General features: G+C 45.9%; 1 protein-coding gene across 4 annotated transcripts in view; it reads left to right on the top strand.

The window, feature by feature from the left end:
• ccdc125 (coiled-coil domain containing 125) overlaps positions 1 to 12,716 on the top strand; it is an 83,610-nt gene that overhangs the window by 46,202 nt on the left and 24,692 nt on the right. For all 4 annotated transcript variants that reach the window (XM_038805403.1, XM_038805404.1, XM_038805402.1 and 1 more), the window contains exons 6-7: positions 6,368 to 6,453; positions 8,780 to 8,862. In XM_038805403.1, the coding sequence (XP_038661331.1) occupies positions 6,368 to 6,453; positions 8,780 to 8,862 (169 nt within the window). The remainder of the gene's footprint in view (positions 1 to 6,367; positions 6,454 to 8,779; positions 8,863 to 12,716) is intronic.

Below are 12,716 nucleotides of genomic sequence, written 5' to 3'. Positions count from 1 at the left end.
TGGGGGGTTTGTTTTTGCGGCGGTGACTTTATGTTATGTTATTTTCTTTCTTGCATTGCTATTTGTTATTATTTATTTTGCGGGGGAGAGTTCTTTTCTTGTTTTGGTGTGGAAACACGCCTTGTGTTAAATTGCGGGGAGAAAATTTGTTATTGTTATTAAAAAACTTGAATAAAAATTATTTTAAAAAAAAGAAGCAAATCTGTGTGTTTCCCAACCGGAAACCCTGGATGAACAGCGATATCCACTTCTTGCTGAAGTCTAGGTCAGAGGCATTCAAGTCAGGCGACCCTGACCTCAACAAGAAAGCCAGATATGATGTAAAGAAATCCATCAAAGGTGCCAAAAGACAATACTGGACCAAGCTCGAGTCCCAGGCTAGCCACACAGAACCCCGCCGCCTATGACAAGGTCTGCAAGACATAACGGGTTACAAGATGAAGGCATAAAATCATTGGCTCCAACGCACCCCTCCCTGATGAGCTCAATGCATTCTATGCACGCTTTGAGCAAGAGGTCAGCGAGAGCAAGCCCTCCACCCCAGAAGCCGCGGATGAACTTGTATCTGAGATCACACTGCAGACATCAGAGCAGCCTTCTCGAAGGTCAATCCACAGAAAGCCACTCGCCCAGATGGGGTACCCGGACAAGCACTCCAGTCTTGCGCGGATCAGCTGGTGGGGATATTCGCAGACATCTTCAGCCTTTTTTAACAATAATCTGAAGTCCCTATCTGCTTCAAGAAGACGACCATCATCCCTGTACCAAAACAAAGTCACGCAGGGTGCCTTAATGACTATCGTCTGGTGGCTCTGACATCCATCATCATGAAGTGCTTCGAAAGGTTAGTCACGGCACGAATCAACTCCAGCCTCCCGCCTTGCCTTGATCCACTACAGTTCGCCTACCACTGCAACAGGTCCACAGCAGACGCCATCTCCATGGCCCTGCACTCTACCCTGGAACACATAGATAACGACACCTATGTCAGACTCCAATTTATCGACTACAGCTCACCCTTCAACACCATTATTCCTACGATACTCATCTCCAAACTCCGTGGCCTTGGCCTCAGCTCCTCCCTCTGCGACTGGATCTTGAACTTTCTAACCCACAGGCCACAATCAGTAAAGAAAGATAGGCAACAACACCTCCTCCACGATCATCCTCAACACTGGTGCCCCACAAGACTGTGTCCTCAGCCACCTACTATACTCCTTATACACCTATGACAGTGCGGCCAAATTCCCCTCCAACTCGATTTTCAAATTTGCTGATGACACCACCAAGTGGGTAGAATTTCAAACAATGATGAGACAGAGTACAGGAATGAGATGGCGAATCTGGTGAACTGTTGCGACGACAATAATCTCTCCCTCAATGTCAACAAAACAAAGGAGATTGTCATCGACTTCAGGAAGCATAGTGGAGAACATGCCCCTGTGTACATCAATGGGAATGAAGTAGAAAGGGTCAAGAGCTTCAAGTTTTTAGGTGTGCAGATCACCAGCAGCCTGTCCTGGTCCCCCCATACCGACACTATAGTTAAGAAAGCCCACCAACGACTCTACTTTCTCAGAAGACTAAGAAATTTGGCATGTCAGCTACGACCCTCACCAATTTCTACAGATGCACCATAGAAAGCATTCTTTCTGGTTGTATCACAGCTTGGTATGGAGCTTGCTCTGCCCAGTCCATCACGCAAACCAGCCTCCCATCCATTGACTCTATCTATAATTCCCACTGCCTCAGAAAGGCAGCCAGCATAATTAAGGAGCCCACGCACCCCGGACATACTCTCTTCCACCTTCTTCCGTCAGGAAAAATATACAAAAGTTGGAGGTCACGTACCAACCGACTCGAGAACAGCTTCTTCCCTATTGCTACCAGACTTTAGAATGGACCTACCTTGTATTAAGTTGATCTTTTCTCTACACCTTGCTATAACTATAATATTATATTCTGCAGACTCTCCTTCCTTCCCTATGTACGGTATGCATTGTTTGTCCAGCATGCAAGAAACAATACTTTTCACTGTATACTAATACATGTGACAATAAATCAAATCAAATGTACCATTTGTCAATGTACTCTGACAATGTACTCTGTCGATTATTCTTTTGTCTACTATGTATGTACTGTGTACGTTGCCTAGGCTGCAGAAAAATACTTTTCACTATACTTTGGTACATGTGACAATAAATATCAATATCAATCAATCAATCAATCAGAAAGGGATATAGGATAAACCTGGCAACTGTAGGAGAGTCAGCCTAACCTCAGTGGTGTGGGAAAATTGAGAGGTAATAATCCATGACAAAATTAATTGGCATTTCATAAATATTGAATATTGAAGTATAAGAGTCTTGGTACAAATAGATAGGGCTTTAATGAGACCACACATGAAGCACTTTCAGGACAGTTAGGAGTGAACTACATTGCTATGGGTCTGGAGTCTTATGTAAACTAGACCAGGTCAAGACGGTCGATTATCTTCCCTAAAGGATGGAAATTAGTGAACCAGATGGGTGATAGTCGACTATCAGTGATAGTTTCATGGTCGTAACAGTATGGTCACTAAGATTTGTTTTCCATTTATTAATTGAATTTGCTGCTATGATATCAGGACAGATTTAGTAGATCCGGCCTGTCTTCCTCGAAGTTCAGAAGAATGAGAGGTGATTTAATTGAAACATATTCCTGCATTGGTGGAATAGGGGCTGAGAAGCTGTTTCTCCTGGCTGGATAGTCTAGATCTAGAGGTCACTGTATCAGGATAAGGGGTCTGAGGACTGCAATGAGGACACATTTTTTTCAGCATTTTCAATCTTTGGAATTATCTACCACAGAGAGCTTTAGGTGCTCAATTGTTGAGTATTAAATGCCTGGGATCAATAAGATTTTCAGGCACTAAGGCAAACAAGGGAGAGGATGGAAATGAGGTGGTCAGCCCTGATTTTAGATTGGTGGAACTGAGGGGTTGTCTGGTGCGCCCCTGCTTCTATTTCATATGTCATTGTGTTGATATATGCAAAGAACATAAAAGCAAGGAAGTTATGTTGAGCCTAAGAAAAAATGCTTGTTAGACTCCTCTGGAGTGTTTTTGACTATTATGAGCATAATATGTTAGGATGGATGTCAAACATTAAGGGTGGGTGCAGAGGATAAAGTCTTTACATGGAGAGACCAGAGTCAGGGTTTTCTTCCTTAGAGCATAAAAAGATTAGGGGAGATTTGACAGAGGTATCCAAAATATGAATGGTTTTGATCAAACACATAAATGCGGGGAAGCTATAAAAATGGAGAAGCTTTTTAAGTACGCAGATATTATTTGAGTGCCAAAGGAGCTGGTAGGCAGGGGTAACAGATTTAGGTGATTGGCAAGGAACCAGAGGCAGTATGATGAAAACAGCTTTATACAGAGAGTCGTGATTTGGAATGTATTGCATTGGAAACCGATTTTAAATTCAAAAAAGGAATGAGTAAATTCTCGAATGAGAAAGGTTTGCAGAGTTCTGGGTTGGAATAGGGGAGTGGGACTAAATGTTAGATGTTGCAAAAAATCGGTGTGATGGCTGAATGCCTGCTTTCTGTGCTGTATCATTCTATGATCCTGCAGGCCAATCAAATCCATGATTCGGTAGTCTCCAAGCCAAATCAAACACTCATGAAAAATGAGTCTGCACTGTTACTAGAACAAAACAGAGGTTAGTAAGTTATATTGTTGGGTACAGTCAATTGATTGAAACCCATGCACCAGAAGTCAATTATATAATCATACTATAAAATACCTTGAGTAAATTCAGTGGATTGACACGAGTCCTACAAATCCAAGATTTAATTCCTTACATAACAGTAGCTGATCTTCGCCAGAAGAACTTTCATTGTCATTTGGCTATGAAATCTACATTTTATTTTCTTTTTAAAATTTTATTTTATTTTATTACTAGTATGTTTATTACTAACATAGGGGCTAGTTTAGCTCACTGGGCTAAATCGCTGGCTTTTCAAGCAGGCCAGCAGCACGGTTCGATTCCCGTACCAGCCTCCCCGGACAGGCGCCGGAATGTGGCGACTGGGGGCTTTTCACAGTAACTTCATTGAAGCCTACTCGTGACAATAAGCGATTTTCATTTTTTTCATGTATCAAAATAGGTTACAGCAAATAAACGCCCTGGGAAACATACTTCCCAGCAATCAACTATACAGTCTGCACAGACTTTCCCCTTTTCACCACCCCCCCCCCCCCCCCCCCCCCCCCCCCCCCCCCGCGCGACGAACAGCTCCTCAAACATGGTCACAAACATCCCCCACCTTTCCTCAAACCCCCTTGAAGAGCCCCTTAACTCGTACTTTATCTTCTCTAACTGCATGAAGTCGTACAGGTCGTCCAACCGGTTTGTGATGCCGACTGCCAAACAAGCAAAATTCGCCGGCGTGCAATCAGAGAGGCGAAGGCCAGGACATCGGCCTTTCTCTTCTCCATTAGCTCCGTCTTCACTGAAACCCCAACTATCACCACCAAAGGGTCCGGGTCCACCTCCTCCTCCACTATCCTGGCTAAGACTGCGAACATTCCCGCTCAGAATCTTCCCAATTTTTCACAACCCCAAAACATATGCGCGTAATTCGCTGGCCCCTGCCCACACCTCTCACACTCATCTGCTACCCCCTGAAAGAATCCACTCATTCTCGCCCGAGTCATATGCACCCTGTGCGCCACAAGAGGAGGTCCCGTTTACCCTACGCAGTGCTTCACTCCATACTCCCCCATTGATTTCCCCTCCTAACTCCGCTTTGCATTTCTCCTTGATCCTCACCACCCGCTCGCCTCCTTGCTCTCCCTGTCATTTTTATATACCCCCAATTCTTTCCCCGCCCTTCAACATCCGGAAGCAGCAGTCGCTCCAGCAGGGTGTATCATGGCAACCTAGGGAACCCCCCAGACCTTTCGCGCAAAGTCCCTAACCTGCAGATACCTGAATTCACTCCCCCCTCGGCAGCTCTACCCTCTCCCTTAGTTCCTCCAGATTGGCAAACCCTTCCTCCAAATACAGATCCCTCACCTTGACCAGCCCCACTTCCCTCCACCACCTGTATATACTATCCATCCCACCTGGCTCAAACCCATGATTCTCGCACAGCGGCGTTAGCACCGATATCCCTTCCACCCTAAAATGCCTCCTTGACTGATTCCATATCTTCACCATAGACTGCACCATCGGGCTTTGAATACCTACTCAGAGCCATTGGCCACACTGCCGTCACCACAGCCCTCAAACTAGACCCCATACAAGATTCCTCCTCCATCCTAACCCACTCTACCTCTTCTCCTTCCCACCACCGCCGCAACTTGTCCACATTCGGCGCCCAATAATAATGAAGCAAGTTCGGCAATGTCATCCCACCCCTGCTGCCTCTGCCCCTGTAACAGGACCATCCTCACCCTCGGCACCTTCCCCGCCCATACAAAGTCAGAAATGATCATGTCCCCTTCCAAAAAAGGTCTTTGGTACTGTATAAAGATCGGGAGAGCTTGAAAGAGAAACAAGAACCTCAGCAGAATGTTCATTTTCACCACTTGGACCCTCCCTGCCAACATTAAGTGCCGTGTATCCCACCTCTTAAGATCCTCCCTGGCCTCCTCCACCACCTTTGTTTTTTTTTTTAAATAATTTTTATTCAAGTTTTTTAATAACAATAACAAATTTTCTCCCCGCAATTTAAAACAAACAAGGCGTGTTTCCACACCAAAACAAGAAAAGAACTCTTCCCCCCCCCAAAATAAATAATAACAAATAGCAATACAAGAAAGAAGAAAATAACATAACAAACCCACCGCCGCAATAACAAACCCACCGCCGCAAAAACAGACCCCCCAACCATCCCCAAACCCCCCCCCCCCCCCCCCCCCCCCAAGGTTGCTGCCGAGACCGACCACTCTCTACCCCTTCGCTAGGAAATCAAGAAAGGTCCACCGCCTTTGTTAAGTTCCACTTATGGAGCTCCATCCATTCCCTCGCTACCTGAATCCCCAAATACCTAAACCTATGCCTCGCTACTGTAAATGACATCCCCCCCTAAATTAGCCCACTGTCCCAGCTCATTCACAGGTAATACCTCGCTTTTCCCTACATTCAGTTTGTACATTTAATTTTCCTAATCTTTGCCCAATGTCTATCAATGCTTGTGTGCCTCTAATTATTAAAGTAAGATAGTACAGATCTTGTACTTGTCCATAGCTTTTGGCCTCATGATTATTGAAAGAGAATGCAGAAGTTTCAGAAACCTTTGTGCAATGTACCGTTGGATTACACTGGCAAATAACAATGGAGTGTGTAATGATAGTTTGTTGCTCTTTTTACAGGAAGTGAATGTATTACAGTGGGAAAATGACTTGAAACAGGATAAATGTAAGAATTTGGAACAGTTCTGGATTGCAAGATATGATCGGTTAGTAGACTTATTTATGCAACAATTAGTCATGATAACTCGTTGTTTTGATATGATAAAATGTCTCTTGCAGGAACATAATAAAGATTCTGTAATCAAGCCAGCTGATTTTAATTTCCCATTATGGGTGGTGGGTGAGGAGAGGGGAGAGAGAGGAGAGAGGCATGTCCAAGACAACTTGATTGACTGAAATTTTGATTGCCATGACCTCTCCGTAATTCCATTCACTCAATCTCCTCATGTTTTCTGTGTTGTTTCTTCCCTATCTTTCCCCATTTGGTTTCTTACTCCTATGGAGGTTCTTGTTGGTGCCTTGTAGAGTGAATTCCATATTGGGTGTAGGGTAATGGGGATAGAATCGCTTAAGCCTTACGCAATTTTCACCTCATTGACTTAGTTAAATACTAGGGTAAATTCTGATTCATCGGGACATCTGCCGCAGTTAGAAAGCCTCTGTTGCAAATTTCACTTGGCTTGTGCTATCTGATAGCCTTGCATATATTTACTGTACATTGGACGAGATTCTCCGTGGCTGACGCCGAAATCAGGGTCGGCGATCGGGCGGAGAATGGCCTCCGACGTCAGAATCGGGGCCGGCAGAGTTTATGCCGGTTCGCGATGCTCCGCCCCCTCCAAATCAGCACCATTGGGACGCACACGTCATCAGCTGGCCCACCCACGATCCTCTTTCCCCAATGTGCCGAATTCCTGACAGCACGGGCCACGTGTGGTCCCAGTGGTCGGGCGCCTGGCGTGCCGACTGCAGACAGTGTCCAGTGCCACCACATCAGTCCAGGATCCGTGTCACTAGTCGGGGGGCTTCTTCTATGACTGGGGAGAACGGTGGTTGGGGGGGGGGGGGGGGGAGGGTTAGGGTTCCAGCACGGCCAGCACTATGTTTTCTGGCACGACCAGTGCAACACGTCAGCCCTACGCATGCATGGCTCAGACCCAGCGATTCTCCGGCTGTTTTCCGTGTGATCCGCGAGTGTCCCACGCAGCGCCGATGCTAGCCCCTCATCGGTACTCGAATCGGTGGGGGGTTCTCCATTGGCACCAGCACTTAGCCTCAGGAACGGGGAATTACGCCCATTGTCTTTCCCCACAAAGTAACAGCGTGCATATGATTGTGATGTAAAATCAATCTTATGTGTTGATATGTCAAGTGTGTAATGATCTCTGTGTGATCATGGTGATTGGTAGCTTTTGTGTTGAGTCCCTGTCTTCACGGGAGGATGGACTATGACTTGGGCAAATGGACTTTTCTTTGTCTTTTGTTAATTGCTAATCCCAATCACTTCGAACCATTCCGATTTTAATTTTGTGAGACCTCTTTCCCACTTAATTTCTTGGCATAATTTTTCCCGCTATAATCTCTTGGTATCCATTGTTATTCTGTTCTGTTTGGACTGGAGCACTTGTTCCAAGTGTGGTAGGGGGAGAACCTTTGGGATGCCCATTCTTTTCCTCTGTTGTGAGCCGACCTAGCACTTGAGTGAGTGTTCTTGGAACTTTTGAGGCATGTATTTTCAATTTAGGAAGGACAAAGCTGGATAATTTTCAGTCCAGGATGATGCAGAGTTTATACTGAACACTCAACTGAACACTCTGATTTCGAAGGTACAGTTTAATAATGTTAAAGGCCTTCAATTTCCAGTGGAGTTTTGGGGACACATCTGAGAAAATAGAGAAATGATATCACTGGAGGCTTTCTTGACCTTTGCTCAGGGCATTGTCAGCCTTTTCTGGAAGTTACCCACACAACTCTTGATGCTACAAGTGTACAGGCAATTGGGTTAATGTTGAGTGGATTGCGTGCTCTGCCAGGTCCTTTTTTTTCGTCCAAGGCAAAGAGAGAGCTGCAAACTTTCCAGATCAAGGAATAAGTTGTTTCCTTCTGGGGCTTTCGGGAATGCCAAAGGTTTATACTTTTGTGGACTTTACTAGGCTCTGAATTTCAGACTTTATTCCAGATAGCTACCAGGAGACTTTCATTGAGTTTTCTACCTGCTGCTTTTAATATCTTATGACAAAGATTAGTCTCGAGTTTCGAGTGTCCTCAAATTGGCTGCAGTTGTCTTCTTTAGTTCTGTACGTCCCTCTTTTCCTGTACTGCTTGAGGATCAATCAACACTTAATTGGTTGGAGGTCATGATTGTGGATACTGTAATATAATGTCACTCATTCAATTTTAGTTGGACTAAGTATTTTTAAATTTTGGTGCCAGTAATAATTCTTGACTGTTGAAGGCACTTGATTTGAAATTAGATTTCCTTAAGTGTTTGCATACGAACAATGCAGCCTTCAGTTTTCCTTTTCTTCACAGGATGTGTATTGAAAATGCTGAACTTGCAAAAGCTTTGGTGGCAAGAGATGCTGAGATTCGGGATCTCAAATCAGAAAATGCTGGTGAGTTTAGTGCGTTGTTGTACTGTGACATGATGAAGGAAATCTTCATCACATCAGTCTGGGCTAGATTCCGATGCAAATCCCAGAGATGAAAGCAATGTTAAAGATCTGATGGAGTAACTAACCTAGAATACATTGGTAATTATTCTTGTGAGTATCTTGACGTTGAATGCTGACAGACTGTTTGAAGGATGTATTACAGCAAAGCCTGTTCTTGTCCCCACCAATATTCAAACCACTAGGCTTCGAGCAAGTTGTTCAAATTAACGTTTTTGCATTGAGGCCAATTTGTAAAAACCCTATCACCATTTAGCTGAGATCAGTGAACAATTGATTGACCTCTATACCTTGTAGTTTAGATGGTCCAATGCTGATCCAATGGTGAATCACCGAGGACCACTGTATTTTCTATCCCATTCAAATGATCATTGTTCATTTTTGATCTTGATGGTGAGTCTTGGCAGACCATTGATGTTACAGTCACAGCCAGATTCTTGCTTGCGTTCTCATCAGATACTCACAGACACACATTGGAAAGTAATTCGGAGTGAGTTGCCTTGCCAGTTTTTCACTCCCCAAACCAGGCCTTGAGCTCAATTGCAACAAGTCTTCCAGGTGGATAGATTCACCTAGCAGACTAAGGATCAGAATTGCCATCTTCTCGATCCCAGCTCTGGGTCACTGTCTGTGTGGAGTTTACACATTCTCCCCATGTTTGCGTGGGTTTCGCCCCCACAAACCAAATATGTGCAGGGCAGGTGGATTGGCCACGCTAAAATTGCCCCTTAATTGGAAAAAACGGTACTCTAAATTTATTTTAATATAAAAAAAAAGATTTACCATATTCTGTGTTCTGTAGTATTGATTTTTAAAAAAAATTCTTATATCCATGTATATGTTCCTACATTCTACATATTTCAAGATAGAGACTCATTTATTTTTATTTTATTTTATTTTTTTATAAATTTAGAGTACCCAATTCATTTTTTTCTCTAATTAAGGGGCAATTTAGTATGTTCAATCCACCTAACTTGCACATCTTTGGGTTGTGGGGGTGAAACCCATGCAAACACGGGGAGAATGTGCAAACTCCACACGGACAGTGACCCAGAGCCGGAATTGAACCTTGGACCTCGACGCCGTGAGACTGCAGTGCTACCACTGTGCCACCATACTGCCCTGAGACTCGTTTATGGACAATGACCTCTGGCTAATTGCCTAAATGACAATTATTCATAGAGTCCTACAGCACAAAAAAAGGCCCTTTGGCCCATCGTGCCTATGCCAGTCAAAAACAACCACCTAATTCCCATTTTTCAGCACTTGGCCCATAGCCTTGTATGCCTTGGGATCGCAGTGTGGATTCTAGAACTGCACACAATACTCTAGCTGCAGCCTAACCAACATTTTACACAGTTCCAGCATAACCTCTCTGCTCAAACTCTATGCCTCGGCTAATAAAGACAAGTATACCTTATGCTTTCTTAACCACTGTATCCGCCTGCTCTGCTACCTTAAGGGACCGGTGTTGTATATGCACACCAAGGTCACTCGGTCCTCTGTGCTTCACAGGGTCCTGCCGTTTATCATGTATTCCATTGCCTTGTTTGTCTTGCCCAAGTGCATCACCTCACACTTATCTGGATTGAATTCCATGTGGTGACATTGTTGAGTTTTGGCGCGCTGTTTGATTACATGGCATCATAACCAAACCCATTTATCACCCCTCCTGTTTGTAGCCTAGGACCCTCAGTGCCACTACACATGAACACAAGAATTAGGATCAGGAGTAGGCCTTTCGACCCCGCAAGCCCACTCCACTGTTCAGCAAGAAGATGGCTGATTTGATTGTGACCTCAACACTAAGCTGACATTTTCTATTAATTGAATTTAAATTCCATCAGCTTCTACCCTCTCCCAAAAGAACTATTCTGTAACTAACTGAAAACCTTGCAATCGTAGCCTGAGACCACTTGTCCAATTTTCCATCCTTCATTGTGCACTTGAGGGGCTGGTTTCTCTGCCCCGCCGTGCCACTTTTCTGCTTCACCCCCCTCCTGTGGGATGCTCCATTATCCGGCCGTCAATGGTGTTGCCCATTGTGGGGCAGCCCCACGCCATCAGGAAACCCCTGGGCTGCTGGCGAAACGGAGCATCCCGCCGGCGGAGAATCCAGTCCATGGCTTTTGTTTGGTGCTTTGATATGATGGCCTCACAAAGCACTCTTGCACTGACACACACTAAATTGCATCAGCAACATACTGCGTCCTTAATCGCTTAATTCCTTAACCGAATTTTGACTGAAAAATACCCTGATGTAATTTTTGATTTGTTTTGTCCTGATGTAATTTTACCCTCCATTGTGAACTAATGGCATTTTATCCCACCTGGATTTGGCAATTAGAATACCAAGTTCTCACTTTTCTACTTTTACTTGAACAAGTCGGATACCAGCAGCTTTGTAATTAAAAGTCAGCTTTCTGGTCAGTCAACCTACTGGGAGTAACCCCTTGGAAAATCAAAACACAACGGGCGGGATTCTCCGTTAGCCGATGGCAAAATCGGGAAAGGCGATTGGGCGGAGAATCAGTTCCGACACCGACATTGCGGCAGGTGCTGATTTGTTGCCAAATCGCAATGCTCCAGCATCTTGACAGCGGCGTCAATGTGTTCTGGAATGCCCGTGCAGTAGTCACCATTTGCATATCATTAGCAAGCCCAACCCAGTATTCTCCGGGGCCTCCGCCATTCTCTGCCTCCGATGGCCGGGTTCCTGATGGCGTGGTTCACTTGTGCTTCTAAAAATCGAGGGCATACGGAAGGTGTCCAACATCACCATGGTTTGCTGACAGTTGTGCCGCTGGCCCGGTGCTTCTGCCGGGGGGGGGGGGGGGGGGGGGTGCTGGCTGGGGGTGGGCTGTCGGGCCGGGGAAGATGGGCAGGGAACACCATTGCCGCAGCCGGCAAGGCAGCCATACAGCTGCGCACAACACTTTCAGTCTTTTAGTCCACTGTGAATCTAGTGCCACAGGTCGTATAGGTGCCCCCCGGGTGCCCTCTGGCCCCAGCCAACCCATCAGCTGTATGGGCACGCACCAGCGTAACCAGTCCCATCTTGTTGGCTGGGAAGAGTATGCGTGGGGATTATAATGTGCGGCGGTAGCTTGTCAGCCTTCTGATGGAACCATCAATTCACCAGACACGTGTTTCCGATATGAATATAGGTTTTAATCGACTTACTACAGAGCCAGCCTGTTACCCGTTGATGAACTCTCGGTGAACTGCAGGCTGACTCTGGACAAGGGTATTTATACAGCAGCACTAGGGGGAGGAGTCGTGGGCGGAGCCAAGGGTGGAGCCCTGTACAATCTCCTGAGCATTCCCAGAGCTACTCCCCTAGTGGTCGGATAACGCTACTGCGCTTACAAAGACATAGTGTGAATTATCATATTACATTCACCCCCTGCAAAAAAATCAAGTCCGGCAGGGGTGGTGGTCTACAACGTCAGTCTGTCCGGTGGTCGAATTGTCCGTTGTGATCTGCGGAGCACCGGGGTTGCAGCCTCTTGCGGTGACTGGATGGGTGTTGTGTGCTGGGGTACGATGGCGGACTCCAGGGAGGGTTGTATCCGAGCTTCATACTCTCCTGGTTCGACTGGGGGCGCTGGGGGCTGGCTGGTGCAGGTGCGCGGAACTGATGGAGCGAGCTCGCGGGCTTGGGAGCGCGAGGGGGTGGCAGCATGGGGTGTAGGGTGAGAGGTCTTTCTGTGGGGGTAGAGGGGGCGCTGGATCCGGCGGGTGCCAGATCCCGGAGGGATACAGTGTCCTGACGGCCGTCAGGGAGCTCGACGAAT

Source organism: Scyliorhinus canicula, chromosome 8 (assembly GCF_902713615.1).
Source record: "Scyliorhinus canicula chromosome 8, sScyCan1.1, whole genome shotgun sequence".
Lineage (NCBI taxonomy): Eukaryota > Metazoa > Chordata > Chondrichthyes > Carcharhiniformes > Scyliorhinidae > Scyliorhinus > Scyliorhinus canicula.
Note: the sequence above shows the minus strand (reverse complement) of the source record. Positions and strands in the feature narration are given on the sequence as shown.